The sequence below is a fragment of the Ranitomeya imitator genome, chromosome 5 (genome assembly GCF_032444005.1).
Source record: "Ranitomeya imitator isolate aRanImi1 chromosome 5, aRanImi1.pri, whole genome shotgun sequence".
Lineage (NCBI taxonomy): Eukaryota > Metazoa > Chordata > Amphibia > Anura > Dendrobatidae > Ranitomeya > Ranitomeya imitator.
This window is the reverse complement of record NC_091286.1, coordinates 2,627,881-2,643,833: the sequence shown is the minus strand read 5'-3', so window position 1 is coordinate 2,643,833 and position 15,953 is coordinate 2,627,881. Positions and strand designations below refer to the sequence as shown.

Here is a 15,953-nt window from a genome sequence, read left to right as displayed (position 1 = left end):
GGTAGACATATTCCGCAAGATGTCTCATTTCTTTGCACTATTTGCTTTACCCAACACACAGTGTTCCGAAATGTGTAGTGCTCAGGATTTGTTCAGTGGAGCAATATTTGTTCAGTGGAGCAATATTTGCAATGTTGGGATTTGCCCAGTGCTCAGTGTTAGCACAGTAGAGTAGCACTTGTGCAGTGCTCAGGATTTGTGAGGTGGATCATTACTTGTGCAGTGCTCGGGATTTGTGAGGTGGATCATTACTTGTGCAGTGTTAGGGATGTGCGCAGTCATGTAGAAGTTATTTAGAGAAGCAGTATTAGGGCAGAGACAGACTGCCGTATTTCTCGTGCGAGAATTACATCGCACTGCACAGACTGGAGGGCACCTCTCCTGCCCTGATCATGACGGCGTGATGGATTACTATGCAGCTGTCGAGCTCAGGTCAGGAGAGCCGTCAGCCAGTACGAGGTTTACGATGCGATTCTCGCAGGAGGAATACGGCAGTCTGTCTCTGCCCTTGCCCTGCTTGCGATTTGCCAAGTGGAGGAGTACTATTGCACTGCCATGGATTTGTGCAATCAATGAATGTAGTGTTTCAGATTAGTACAGTGGAGCAAGGTATGTCGGGTGATCAGGATTTGCAATGTGGTGCAGCATTTGTTTCGTGGAGCATCACTTGTGCAGTGCTTGGGATTTGTCTCGGCCTTACTTTATTCTTGTTTATTGTATTTGTCTATATTTGCCCCGTATTCACATGTAAAGCGCCATGGAATAAATGGCGCTATAAAAATGTATAATAATAATAAGTCTTTATTTTAGCTTTGCACTATATCTGTTGCCAGTGGAGACACGCCGTGTAAGCACAATCTGGCCATGATATTTATATAAGGACACCCTTGTTCTGAGAAGGTCACCCCGATTATGACACTACATCCAGGTATGACCGTCTGATAAAGAATGTTTTGGTTGATCTATTTTCTGTGAGTTTTGAGCTTGCTTGGCTGTTACCTGGTGGCTGTGTGGTGCCCATGTCTGTAGCACCACAAAATGCCTGCGTGTGTGATATACCTATATATGTGTAGCCAGCTATGGTGAGGGCTGGCTTCTCTGCATCCACACATTTTACCCGATCCTTTTCTGGAAGATTGTGCACTTTTGATGGAACCAGGAAGTGTGCACGATCCCTCAGGGGAGGTGAGGTGCAGGAAGTGTGCACGATCCCTCAGGGGAGGGGAGGTGCAGGAAGTGTGCACGATCCCTCAGGGGAGGGGAGGTGCAGGAAGTGTGCACGATCCCTCAGGGGAGGGGAGGTGCAGGAAGTGTGCACAATCCCTCAGGGGAGGGGAGGTGCAAGAAGTGTGCACGATTCCTCAGGGGAGGTGAGGTGCAAGAAGTGTGCACGATCCCTCAGGGGAGGGGAGGTGCAGGAAGTGTGCACGATTCCTCAGGGGAGGTGAGGTGCAAGAAGTGTGCACGATCCCTCAGGGGAGGGGAGGTGCAGGAAGTGTGCACGATTCCTCAGGGGAGGGGAGGTGCAAGAAGTGTGCACGATTCCTCAGGGGAGGTGAGGTGCAAGAAGTGTGCACGATCCCTCAGGGGAGGGGAGGTGCAGGAAGTGTGCACGATTCCTCAGGGGAGGTGAGGTGCAAGAAGTGTGCACGATTCCTCAGGGGAGGGGAGGTGCAGGAAGTGTGCACGATCCCTCAGGGGAGGTGAGGTGCAAGAAGTGTGCACGATCCCTCAGGGGAGGTGAGGTGCAGGAAGTGTGCACGATCCCTCAGGGGAGGGGAGGTGCAGGAAGTGTGCACGATTCCTCAGGGGAGGTGAGGTGCAGGAAGTGTGCACGATCCCTCAGTGGAGGTGAGGTGCAGGAAGTGTGCACGATCCCTCAGGGGAGGTGAGGTGCAATAAGTGTGCACGATCCCTCAGGGGAGGTGAGGTGCAGGAAGTGTGCACGATCCCTCAGGGGAGGGGAGGTGCAGGAAGTGTGCGCGATCCCTCAGGGGAGGTGAGGTGCTTCAATGTGCTGAGCAGTGAAGATGTAGGAACATGGAGGTCCGCAGGCAGAGGTCAAGCTGCACAAGGCAGGGTATCAGTCGCTAGAGCACAGAGACGTCAGGGTCTCGAGCAGCGCTTAGAATCAGGGACACGGCCACAAGAGAGAGTGTTTTCAACAGGATTCGAGCTGCTTGCTTGCTGGAAGGGATCATGGATCCAGCAACTATTTACCTGTGACCCCTGGGGGCCCAAGTAATCATTTACCAGAGGTACAATATCAGACCGAACATCCGAACTGGGGTCGCGAATCTTTTTTAATAATATTATTAACCCTCTAATTGACAGACTGGCGCGCGCCTCCAGTCGGACTCAACCAGCACTTGAAACCGCCGTGACCCAGTACCGCTACCGGCCGGCCAGGGCGGCACCACTGCTCCTGAATCCTTGTGCTCTTTGATAATTCATTGTTACCGCGGGCCCCTTTCCTGTTTGTCTGGTTTGTCTCAATACAAGAGGCAGAGTGAGGTCATAAATGGTGCAGGCGATGCATGAAGACCTGCACGGGCAGCAGCATTTATAAGCGCTCTACGGCAGTCAGGCATAATCCCCGCGATGTCTCCACAGTCTCACCTGTCACGTTGTAGGGCCCAGACAACCTTCACCCTCTCTATACATTGTGTGTGTAAGGCTAGCGAGGCAAGTTACCTTTAAAATCTGGAAGATGTGCAAATGAATTCCCCAGGCAAATGGCAGCGTCAAATCCCATTCCAGGCCGAGGGATGTCCTGATCCAGAGACAGCCAGTTACCTTCCTCAATGACTGCAATATGCAGAATATCGGCATCAGATTTCACTCCTCCAATATCATCCCCTGCAATCAGCTGTAGAGTCACATCATCATTCATCAATCATCCACACATCTAACATTCCCCTGTATCACCAGTCCATCCATCCATGTAAAAATCCCCGTTATTGATCCATGCATACAAATAAAAGCAATCATCCATTCATATCACTTCATCAATCACATAACAATGTGCTGCATTATCAATCCTCTATAACAGAGGTCCCCAACTCCAGTCCTCAAGGCCCACCAACATGTCATGTTTTCAGGATTTCCTTAGTCTTGCCCAGGTAATAATTGCATCACCTGTGCAATGCAAAGGAAATCCTGAAAACATGACCTGTTGGTGGGCCTTGAGGACTGGAGTTGGGGACCTCTGCTCTATAACATCAACCATAACTTCATTATCAATCAGTCATCCATACAAATTACAATCCCCTCCATTATCAATGCACACATACAAATACTCAGACATCACTGGAGTCTCTGGGTGCTCGGATGTGCTCGTTACTCGGCGAGCATTGGGTAGTGCTCGATGTGAAACTCAAATCCCCGATGATTGCCTGCGCATCACTGTAGTGCCGTAGCCATCTTGGTTGTGGCGTTACTGTGATTGGCTGGCTATGTGACATCATCAGGGGATATAAAAGGACAGGCGGCGCCCCACTCGGCACCCTGATGCACAGCTCTATGACAGTCCATATTGGAGGGAGAGAGTGCTTGTCCAGGTCTGTGTGTGCACAGTATAATGGACCAGAGGTCTGTAGTGATGATACTGGAGCTGAAGCTGAGCCGTCATACTGACCACACTGCTAAGGGCTAATCGTCTGTATCACATATAATCTGCATATAGCCCAGGGAGAGAGTCGCAGGAGCAGGCAAAGTGGCTGAGTACACTCTGTAGACAGGAATTAGGGCTCTGCAGTCCATTGCCAAATATATAGATGCAAATTTTGGGGGGAGCAGGTGAAAAAATTGAATATATTTTGATCCATCCAGTATTACGTGAACATTTTTCTGAGTTAAATTATTTACCCATATACTATTTTATGTTTTGGTGTAAAAAATTTTGATATATAAAACTCTAAAAAAGCGTTAAAACATTTGGCAGGGTTACATTTCTCACCCATACCCTATTCTGTGGTGCGGAGTCCATTTTTGTGATCTAACACTCCAAAAAAGCGTTACAAAGGTTTACAGGGTTACAATTCTCAGCCATACAGTATTACGTGGTCTGGGGGAAATTTCTGTGATATCTCACACTCTAAAAAAGAGTCTAAAAAGTTTGCTGGATTACATTTCTCACCCATGCACAATTCTGTGGTCTGGGGAACATTTCTGTAAGACTGAAAAAAAGAGTAAAAAAATTGTACAGCCATAAAGTATTACGTGGTCTGAGGTACATTTCTGTGATATACAGCACTCCAAAAAAGTGTTCAAAATTTTTTCTTGGTAAAATTTCTCACCCATACAGTATTACATTACATTTATGGTACATTTCTATGGCATATAACACTACAAAAGCATTAAAACATTTTCTGTATTGAATTTGATTGTCGTCCATACACTTTTGGTTCTGTTACATTATGATGGTATTAAACTCCCCAAAAAAATGCTTTGACTACTGCAGGTGACCAATGTTATTGGTTTCAAGAGACCTAGCAATTACAAAATGTCTAAGGTGTACGTACAGTAAGGGACGAGGAAGTGGAAGCACTGATGATGGTGCACCAAGATTCCGAGGATGTGGGGCAGGTGCGACTACGCCCTTTGCTAGAGCACAAGAAATATGCCCATCCATGACACATAGGTTCCTGTTCCACTTTGCAGAGAGGCATAATACACCACTTCTGAAGCTAGAGAAGTGTCAACAGGTGGTCGGTTGGATAGCAGATAATGCTTCCAGCAGGCTTGGAAGCACCACCCAGTCTTCCATCGTCCAGTCTCACCAGCCTACAGTCTGGATCACTTAACCGTCACCCTGACAGGAGATTAGTGTTACCACGCTAGGACACTTTGAGGGGCTCTTTACAACAACATTTCTTGATTGTGGCCTCTCAACCTGCATGCTCAAAGAGGGACAGGATGACATGCTGTTTAGTGATGCACCAAGCTTAGAGTAGCCACAACCACAAGAAGATGAGTGTGAGGAATGGAAAATTTTGACTAAGGAGAATAATGTTGAGACACAATTGCCACAAAGTCTTTTTGTTGTTAAGTCACAAAGTCTGGAGTACAAGAGTGGGGTGAAGGGGGGGGGGGGGGGGTTGGGGTTTGAAGATAGGGTGGTGGAAGACAAAGTTACTGACCCAACCTAAGAAACTAGCATGCAGAGCAAGGCCAGCAGCGCTGAGGAGGAGAGATCATCAGCACCGAAACAGACAGGAAGAGACAGTGGGGCGACTAGAGGGAGAAAGCTGGAAACTTCCACAAAGCAACAAAACTCGGGAATTTCTCTGTCAAAGAGTTAGATGTTCCCCAGTTTAGGACTTTTTAATTAGCATTCTGAGACAAATAAAATGGCCATTTGTAACCTGTGCCATGCCAAGATCAGCGGGGGCCTGACCATTAAGAACCTAAACATCACCAACATGATCAGTCACATGTCATCTAGGCACCAGATTTGGTGGTCCGAAAGCCTGGGTCCACGACTGGTGCCAGTGGGTGACACCACTGCCTCTTCCCCTGTGCTATAGGTGCTTAACAATCCCCTGTTCGTGACAGTGACGCAGATGCCTCTTGTCCTGCAATTTTCTGAGGCACCATAATTTGGCACTTCAAAATCCTATTCCCAGAACAATAATCAGCAATCCCTACCCCATGAAAAAGAAAGTTCCTAGCCACCCACACACAGGCCCAAATGCTAAAAAGGCAGAGTTTCAGGCTGCTTGCTATGGAAATGTTGCCATTTTGGCTTGTAGACACAGAGAATTTCCACCGACTCATGGTGGCAGCCGACCCTTGTTACTTTGTCCCCAGCCGCCACTTTTTCTCTTGGTGTTGTGTGCCTGCCTTGTACCAGCATGTGTCCAGGAACATCCCCGACCCATATCAATGCAATTACTGGCATTGTCCACTTAATGACCCACACATGGACAAGCGGTTGTAGCAAGTGACACTGCATTTCCCTGATGGCACACTGGGTGAACATTGTGGAGTGTGGGGCTGAGTTACAACCTGGTATGGCACATGTGCTCACGACACCAAGGATTGCTGGTCCTACTTCAATCAGAGTTTCCTGCACCCCCTCATGCGACTCCTTATCCTCCATCTCCAATTTGCTATCTCAGGGCACGTTGTCCACATCATCCGGAAGCTGGAAGCTCTGCAGCACTGCCTCAGAGAAGCAGCAAGAGGCTCTGCTGAAGTTAGTTTGTCTAGGAGACAAACCATACATCGCAACAGAGTTATGGAAAGGAATAGCAGACCAGACAGATGTGTGACTCTCGTCGCTGAATCTCCAAACAGGCATGGCCATGTGTTATGATAAGCGTAACCTGGTGGCGACTGTGAAGCTTGGAAAGCTCATACACATGCCATGCTTGGCCCACGTGCTCAACTTGGTTCAGCGGTTTCTGGAGACTGACACAGACAGAGTCGGACTGGGGTGCCAAGGGCCCACCAGTAACACTGACTTTGGAGGCCCACTTGTATACAAATATTACACTTTCCTCGTTCACAAATTTACCTATACCTCTATATAATAATAAACTGGGTAGTTTGATTAATGAATGATGATGCTTTTTTCTATACAGGATCAACTGAATCATGCAAAGTACTGCTCATTCAGTGGGGTTGGGGGCCCAGATCTGCACAGGGGCCCACCGGAGGATTACCCTGTTACCCTATGGGCCAGTCCGAGCCTCGACACAGATATGCCAGAGCTTCCGTTCAAGGTACATACTACAGGATGGTAGTGGGGCAGTTCGCTCCCTCCAGGCTGGGTCTTTCTAGCCCGTGGCCACAGATTCCACTTAAAAACCTTGCAGCCAAGGGTTGAGTGTGTCATTCTTGGTTTGCAAACTGCAGAGCAGGTGGCTCTGCAGAGCTCAGCCTGTGTGAAGTAACACGGAGCCAAGAGAAGCCAAAAGGCATGGCACCCCTCAGCGTCACATGGTGGTGCAGTCACCCAAGGCAGCCGACCTCAGATACAGACTTTCTTGATTCCCGACTGTGATCCGGAGGATACTATTTCTTTTCCGTTTGTGAGTACGTTGGATATTAAAGACATTATGTTTTGAACATTGCTGTGGTCACACTGCACCAACCCCGCTACACTACATACAGTATGGTTGGAGAGTGCGGTCAGTGTGAACTGAGAAATACCCAAAGGCCTCTGCATGTCAGTAATTAACTCTGCAGCGCTATAGCTCAATCCTGCTGACAAGATGGAGGAAACATTCAAGCAGTTGGCCCTCACGCAGCAGCTGCGGCTGCAGATTTAGCAGCAACAACAAGAGCAATGGCAGCAGGAGCTGCAGCGATGGCATTAGGAGCAGCACCAATTGCAGTAGCACAATCAGCAGCGGCAGAAAACTAATGAGCTGATTCTACAGCAGATTGCAGCCATCACAAGCGACGCCGATCCATTCAGAGGCCCGGTAAAAAGTCTGGTCAGCGCTGAGGAAAATGATTCCTGAGGACGATTTGGAGGCTTTCCTCACTGTGTTTGAGCGCAACAGCAGAGCTTGCCGATGTTCCAGTGGGCTGAAGTGGTGACCTCTTCCTGACGGAAGGTGCCCAGAAGGCCTACCCGGGCCTCAGTCGGGATGATGCACTGGACTATGAGAAGCCGAGAGGTGAGATCCTTGCCCAACTTGGGGTTAATGCATATGTGCAAGCTCAGCAGGTGTACCAGTGGTCTTTTGTGGAATTTTCCCTGCCAGGTCTCAGGCATATGACTTGCTGCAGCTGGTAAAAAATGGCTTCAGCCTGAGACCTTAACAACCTTCCAAATGGTAGAGATGGTGGTGGTCGACCAGGTGGTGAGGGCTCTGCCAGCAGCCATACAGCTGAAAGGAGGTTGCTTTCCCTGCTCCTTACTTGGAACCACTTAGTCAGACAGCTGGGTTGTTGGGGGGAAGACTTTCTGCCCTGGACAAGAGAAGATAGTATTCTGCTACAGATGGATCTGGATAAGTTGGAAACTTGGGCCGAGAAGTGGCAGATGAGGTTTAACAATGATAAATGTAAGGTTATACACATGGGAAGAAGGAATCAATATCACCATTACACACTGAATGGGAAACCACTGGGTAAATCTGACAGGGAGAAGGACTTGGGGATCCTAGTTAATGATAAACTTACCTGGAGCAGCCAGTGCCAGGCAGCAGCTGCCAAGGCAAACAGGATCATGGGGTGCATTAAAAGAGGTCTGGATACACATGATGAGAGCATTATACTGCCTCTGTACAAATCCCTAGTTAGACCGCACATGGAGTACTGTGTCCAGTTTTGGGCACCGGTGCTCAGGAAGGATATAATGGAACTAGAGAGAGTACAAAGGAGGGCAACAAAATTAATAAAGGGGATGGGAGAAATACAATACCCAGATAGATTAGCGAAATTAGGATTATTTAGTCTAGAAAAAAGACGACTGAGGGGCGATCTAATAACCATGTATAAGTATATAAGGGGACAATACAAATATCTCGCTGAGGATCTGTTTATACCAAGGAAGGTGACGGGCACAAGGGGGCATTCTTTGCGTCTGGAGGAGAGAAGGTTTTTCCACCAACATAGAAGAGGATTCTTTACTGTTAGGGCAGTGAGAATCTGGAATTGCTTGCCTGAGGAGGGGGTGATGGCGAACTCAGTCGAGGGGTTCAAGAGAGGCCTGGATGTCTTCCTGGAGCAGAACAATATTGTATCATACAATTATTAGGTTCTGAAGAAGGACGGAGATCTGGGGATTTATTATGATGTTATATAGGCTGAACTGGATGGACAAATGGCTTTTTTCAGCCTTACTAACTATGTTACTATGTTACTATGATCATGTGACTGCTGGGGGCAGAGAGGAAGAGAGAGGGGTGTGGTCAGAAAAGAGTGGGAGAGCAGAGCGCGCGAGACAGAGGGGACAGCATGCCAGAGAGAAAGCAGGCTGCAGCACCACGCTCCCCAAGAGAGAGTGCTCCCCATGGGGGCACTGAGACTGAGATACCAGCCGTAGTGAAGGTTGGATGTGAGAGTGTGGACTTGGAAGCCTCCATAATCCGAGACGACGTATCCCCTTACAGTGACCTGAGCGCGCAGCCCCGGTGACCACACTGACAAGCCAGGACCCCTGAGTGTGATAAGTTAACTGCTCAGTGTGTGTAGCATTGCTGCTGCAGAGAGAGGCTGCCAGGCGAATATACAGAGACTTGCAGCAGAGTGGCTGTTACTTCCTGCTTCCAGCTGCACTGGGAGAAAAGACTGCAAAGACTTAACCCCGGAGTCTCCAGTTCCCAGGAGACAGAGGAGAGGCTTCAGGATCTCAAGCGCTGCTGGTGACGGTACCCACGTTGGAATAGGACCCTCCAGTCAGGACCTCCTTGGACTGATAAGTTACAAGAACATTCCACTTAACTGTTTACAGTTTTCTTTATCTCTATTAACCCCCTGTTTACTCCCTGCGAGGAGAATCTTACTCCTGTTAATAAATCCCCCTCAACAGTTGGTCTGTCTGTTCCGTGGTGACATACTCTACCCTGCACTCTATTACACAGCGTTGGGTGGGGCAAGGGGACCCGGGCACTCTGTACCAGGTGGTTGGACTGATTGAGCGGTATACAGTCCTCAGTGGCTTTATATGGGACACTGCTCCACTTCAGCTGTCACGTTGGGCATCGACAGCTCAGGAGCCTGATAAAAGTCCATGACATCTGTTGGGGCTAATCAGAACCGAGCCCGTACTGAGGGGGTACTCCGAAGTGAGGGTGACAAAAGTCCCATTTCCCCTAAACTGGTCCCGAAGTCCAGTCTTGCCACCATGAGCACCTGACTTTTCACTAGAGCCTCTGATGGTGAGGTTAGACTTGGCTTCCGATGAACGCCAGATGCCACTCCAGGACAGACCAACCGACGCGCAGTAGCTGAACCCAGAGGACAGACTGAATGGAGCAGCAGGCAACTTGTATCAGAGTGCAGCAGGTAGGATTTGCATCAGAGTGCAGCAGGCAGAATTTGCACTTTTATGGGTGACGTGTTGCTGGGGACAGAAAGTGGGAGTGGTGTGTATACATGGGGAACTCAGAGTACCCGATCACAGAGATGACTTTTTCCACACAGTGTGGAGAAATAAAATGTGGTAGAAGTGCTGAAGACTATTCCATACGGGACTGTGTTGGGAAGAGACATGCCCCTACTCTGGTCCCTGTGGGAGGCCAGGGTTAACCCTCCTAGGGTAAAGGTTATTCCAGGTGCGGAACATGAAGCTCTCGAGTCAGGGCTACCTGCCATAGGGGGGTCACCAACCTAGGGACAGAGTGTAACCCAGATAGGTTTCCCCTAGAGGTATTGGCAGGTCCCCGAGCTGAAAATGTTGCATGGTACGTTCGGGATAGCTCAGCTCCAGGATCCCACTCTGGCCTGGGCATGAGAAAGGGTGATAGAAACCTTATGGAGTGGCTCAGCAACCGGGTGCCAAGGCAGCTTTCCCCCGCATGGCTATCCACCAGGATTTGTTATACAGCCCAACTGTGGGCAAAGCCGAAAAGCATTAGTGCACATGCGCCGGTGCACTATGTTCCGGAAGTATTTTGCTGTGTTCCGGGGCATAGTGCGCCGGCGCATGCGCACTAATGCTTTTTGGCTTTGCCCGCATTTGGGCAAAGCATACTGCGCATGCGCAAGGCGAGATTGCATTGCGCACGTGTGTACTACGGAGGAAACCTAATCAAATTCAAGACAATATTGCGACCAGCGGGAAAGGAAGGGGTGCAAGAAAGAACAGAAAACACCGCCCATCGGACCATAAACAGAGCCTGCCAAATTCAGGTGACAGGTTCCCTTTAAACAGTTGCTGCTGACAATTAAACATGAAGCTTTGCATGCGGACCAGGTGGACATGGAGGAAGACATGAGCGGGAGATACTGCTCAGCCTCATCTGAACTGCTCAGAGTAGATTAGGTAACAATGTGGAGGTGGACACTGAAGAAGAGGAGGAGTAACAGGAGCTGACTGAGAGAAAAAGAGGCTACTACAAACACAAGCTTCACACCGTCTATCCTACTTGGATGAGCTGAGGTTGAGAATTGGCATATGGCCGACTTTATGTACCGCTGCCTTTCCTGTGACCTTCCAGTTTCATTAATCTTGGACAAAAAACAGAGTACTGGTTGTTCACCCTGCTAGACTCACACTACAAGGAGAACTTTGCATCTCTTCTTCCTGAGGCGGAAAGGACTCCTAAACCAAAATGGTGCTATACCAGAAGGCCATTGTGGAAATTATTGTCATGCCCTCAGCCAAGGTCCCGGTCTCTGGTGTGCAGGGAGAATGGCGCCTATCACGCAGCTCCACTGGTACTGCTTACTCTGTCCATGGCTCCAGACGATCGGCGGCTCCTTTCTCTGCTAGGAACCTGCATCCCCTTGGCAGGTCTCCTCAAAATGCTCTTAGGAGGCACGCCCCGCTCCCTGCACATACTTAAAGCAGCAGGGCACCTGTTCTCTATTAGGGCTGTCAGTGCAGTGATGCTCCATACATAAAAGGCATCCTCCCCTTAAGGGAGGTGCATGGGCAACGTGTTCATTCTGTAGGATTGTTGCCTCCTGCTCAGGCCACACTCTGCTGTGCTCTGCGATCTGAAGACTGTTGCTTTGCATTATGCTAATAACTCTGTCCCCTCAGAATCCTCTGCTGGCAGTTCCATATCCTGGATCCTTCTGCACACTCCGGTTTCCACTCCAGGCTGACCAAGCCTCTCCTCACGGAACCATCCAGATACCTCTGCCGGCTGGATCAGCCTTTCCGAGATTACACGGAGCTTCTGGGATTCTCTCCACCTACAAAGCCACTATTCCATGGTCTCTTCTGTATGATCTGGACGGGTCATCCTTCTGGTCTGGGTTTTGCGGCATTTAGGCCACCTAGTATTGCGACGCGTGAATCCCTGTATAGGGGTATACCTTGCCCAGTGCTCCACTACATGGTTCAGTGTCATGGTCCAGAGGGTCCTCCCCTCAGGCACCTTTTATCTTTTGTTAAGCTTCCTTTAATAAATATCTTTGGTTTTTTGAAGCTCATTCTCCTGTCTCTTGAATATCGGGTATACAGCTGCCACTGCACCATCAGTGGGCTAGTGAGTCCACTATACATCATCATGCTCTGTGGGCGTAACAGGTTGCCCAGGCCATGGACTCCACTGATACCTCATTCTGAGCTCAGAGAGAGCTGGTTGCATTTCATCTGGGCCAGAATCAGCTAGTGACCTTCATGGAAACCTTGGATACTCGCCTGTCTACTTTACAGGCTGCCGAGCCCACCAACATGACCCAGCTAGCAGAGCTCCATCAGGAACTCAATCGCCAACGTGAGATACAAACCCACTTGTTGGACTACATGACCTCTGTGGATGACCGGTTAACTAAGGTACAGATGGTTGCTGCCCCTCCAGTCCTTCTGCCTCCGGTACAGCATCTGACAGTTGTGCCCACTACGGGACCCTGTCCTCGTCTCTGCAAGCCTCCTCGTTATGATGATGACCCCAAGTTGTGCAGAGGATTTCTTAACCAATGCTTGCTGCATTTTCGTTTATTGCCTCAGCATAATCCGACTGACATGGAAAGGGGGCTTTCCTTGCCTCTCACCTGGAGGGAGAGGCTTTAGCCAGGTTCAACCCCTTAATGGAGGGGAATGATCCCATCGTGTCTAAACTCCAGGAATTCATGGACACGTTCCACAAGATATTTGATGAGCCTGGTCGTGCCACATCTGCCATGGAGTCTCTCTTCAATTTGCAACATCGCTCTCTCACTGTCAGTCAGTATGACATCTGTTTCCGCACCCTGGCTTCAGAGCTCCAGTGGACCAATGAGCCTCTGGTTGGAGCCTTCCAGCGAGGATTATCTGGAAGAATCAAAGACGAATTGGCAGTCAGGGACATACCCGAAACCCTGGATGAACTTATATCCCTCGCCATTCGGATTGACCTCAATCTCCAGGAGCGCTCCAGAGAGAGGATTCTAAAGAAGCGATTTCCTCGTCCAGCATCTTCTTCACCAAAACCTCGGTTTCTGCCTTGTCCTGCTCTGGTCTCTGAGGATAAACACATGGAGCTTGACAGCGTAAAGGTGAAAAGGAATCAGGAGGAGAGGCCCGCTAGGAATCCGCATCTTTATGGTGGACGCTCTGCTCCCGGTCAATGCAGTGGAACTGAGAGGCCGGAAAAACTCTTCCGCCTAGGACAGGTAAGATAGGCCTCCCTACATCCGTAAAGGTGATTTTTGGAAAGGTGTGGTTCTCCGAGATGGCCTATCTGGACTCGGGGTCTGGTGGAAATTTCATCAAGGAAGCTGTGGCCTGGCGGTTTGGGATACCAATACTTCCTCTGCAGCGGTCCCGGCGCATCATCTCCATAGACGGGAAACACATTAAAGATCCCATTCTTGGTATCACCGAAGAGGTGGAGCTTCAAATCGGCGCACTCCACAGGGAGAAAATTTACCTTCTATGTGACACCGAATCTTTCTCCACCATTTCTACTAGGTCTTCCGTGGCTGTGCCTCCATGAACCTGTCCTGGATTGGTTGTCTAGAGAGGTTCTTCGATAGGTTCAGTCCTGTCACTATCACTGCCTCAAACCAGTAGGGCCTGGTTCTACCCTAGGTCTCTTGCAGCTTTACCCGGGTAAGCTTCTGCCTACTGGTCCTTCGCAGACGTATTTGACAAGAAGGAAGCCAAAACTCTTCCCCTTCACAGGCCTTACGATTGTCCCATCAATCTAATCCCTGGATCTACTCCGCCTCGAGGTAGGATCTACCCTCTTTCTCCCACTGACACTCAACTCATGTCCGATAACATCAAGGAGAATTTGGCTCGAGGGTTTATCCAGACGTCCTCCAGAAGGGCTGTGTCTGTGCTGTGATGCTCTGTGCATAAAAGGCATCCTCCCCTTAAGGGAGGTGCTTGGGCAACGTGTTCATTCTGTAAGATCGTTGCCTCCTGCTCAGGCCACACTCTGCTGTGCTCTGCGATCTATAGACTGTTGCTTTGCATTATACTAATACCTCTGTCTTCTCAGAATCCTCTGCTGGTAGTTCCCTATCATGGATCCTTTTGGACACTCTGGTTTCCACTCCAGGCTGACCAAGCCTCTCCTCACGGAACCATCCACATATCACTGCCGGCTGGATCAGCCTTTCCGGGATTACACAGAGCTCCCGGGATTCTCTCCATCGACAGAGCCAGTATTCCATATTCTCTTCTATACGGTCTGTACTGTTCTTCCCTCTGGTCCAGGTTTTGTGGTATTTAGGCCACCTTTGTTTTTTTTAAGCTCATTCTCCTGTTGCTTGAGTATTGGGTATACAGCTACCACTGCACCATCAGTGGTCTAGTGAGTCCACTATACATGATCACGCCCTGTGAGCATAACAATTATGTTGAAAACCGCTAGTGGCAGGGCAAGCTTCCTTGCTCAACCAAGGAAGAGAGGCCAGGGAGACACACAGCAAAGGCAGGGGTACACTGTCAAAGGCATGAACCAATTTCATGACACCAGCCCAGCGACCAGAGCCCGATGACAAGGTATATTTGACAAGGAAGGAAACATTTTTAAAGATGGTCAAGCAATACCTGGCTGACCAAACCTACATAGTAACATAGTAACATAGTTAGTAAGGCCGAAAAAAGACATTTGTCCATCCAGTTCAGCCTATATTCCATCATAATAAATACCCAGATCTACGTCCTTCTACAGAACCTAATAATTGTACGTACTCCCCAATTCCTAAAAAGAGAAAAAAAAAAGAAAAAAAATTCCTCTGCAACCTTCAGCTATTGGGTCTCAAAGTTGGACACCTGGCATGAGCTGTCCCTCTATGCCTTGGAGGTGTTGTGCTGCAGTGCCGCTTGTGTCTTGTCTGAGTGAGTTTTTAGCACCACAGGGTGGTCATAACAGAGAGACACTTTTGCCTGTCAACATAAAATGCTCACAGGCTCACTCTGATAACAAAGAACAAAGCCCGGCTTAGACTCGACTTTTACACACCAGCAGAAGATAGCAGCACATAAAGTGTTTTCAATGTTATATATTTGAATTAAACCTGCCAGTTGTTGCCTTCTAGGGTCTATGGATGACCATACTTAGAATTTTTTCCTTGCTTTGCACTTTGTGAAAAGCCTTTATGAGTGTAGGAGTATTACAACCATACTTTGCTCACAATATTTGAATGAGGCACTACATTTGTTGCCTTCAAGGGTGTATGGATGACCCTGCTTGTAAGTTTTGGCAGCATTTACACTTACTGCATAGCCTTTAGGAGTCTAGGAGTACACATGACAATTTAATCAGAATGTATATGAAAATCTCCTTTATATCTAATACAATGTGTATCTGAGTCCCTAATTTTTGTAAGTTTTTGATTCCTTCATAAATTACACTGAAATTTCCAATTTTATTTTAATAAAAAAATCTATTTTAGTTTACTGAAATTATACATATTTTTAAATTATTTTTAAATTTTGTATTATATACAAGTCATTATAGAGGAATAAATGTTTCTTAACATTTTTTTTCCTGCAAAATGCAATTTCACGTGGATTTGGAATGTTTTACTGACAGTCCTAAAAGTGGAATAAAAGTGTCACACCATTCATCTCAGCAACGATCTGGGAGTCTAAGATGCTCCCAGAGGCCATCCCCACGCGGTTCTCCTTCCATTCATCACTTTTCCCATCCATTTTAATATTTCCACTGCCCCCAGACCTATTTGTAGGGTCTGCCAGAAAAATGCTCAGATTTCAGATTTCCCATTATACACGTTACTCAAAATGAGCATTCAAGCATTAGGAACTGCATCCGAGCATTTTACTATTACTTATCCATGCATACTCTTGCATACACTCTGGGTTCTTCCTACTGGGGGACCTTGCCCTCCATGAGCAGTAACAGCCACACCAGTCATCCCCTCAT

At 48.4% G+C, this 15,953-nt stretch overlaps 1 protein-coding gene across 1 annotated transcript in view; it reads right to left on the bottom strand.

Annotated features, from left to right (window-relative positions):
- The window catches only part of GNMT (glycine N-methyltransferase), a 68,010-nt gene that overhangs the window by 30,164 nt on the left and 21,893 nt on the right, over positions 1-15,953 (bottom strand). The window contains exon 3 of the mRNA XM_069768196.1: positions 2,695-2,808. Coding sequence (XP_069624297.1) covers positions 2,695-2,808 — 114 coding nt within the window. The remainder of the gene's footprint in view (positions 1-2,694; positions 2,809-15,953) is intronic.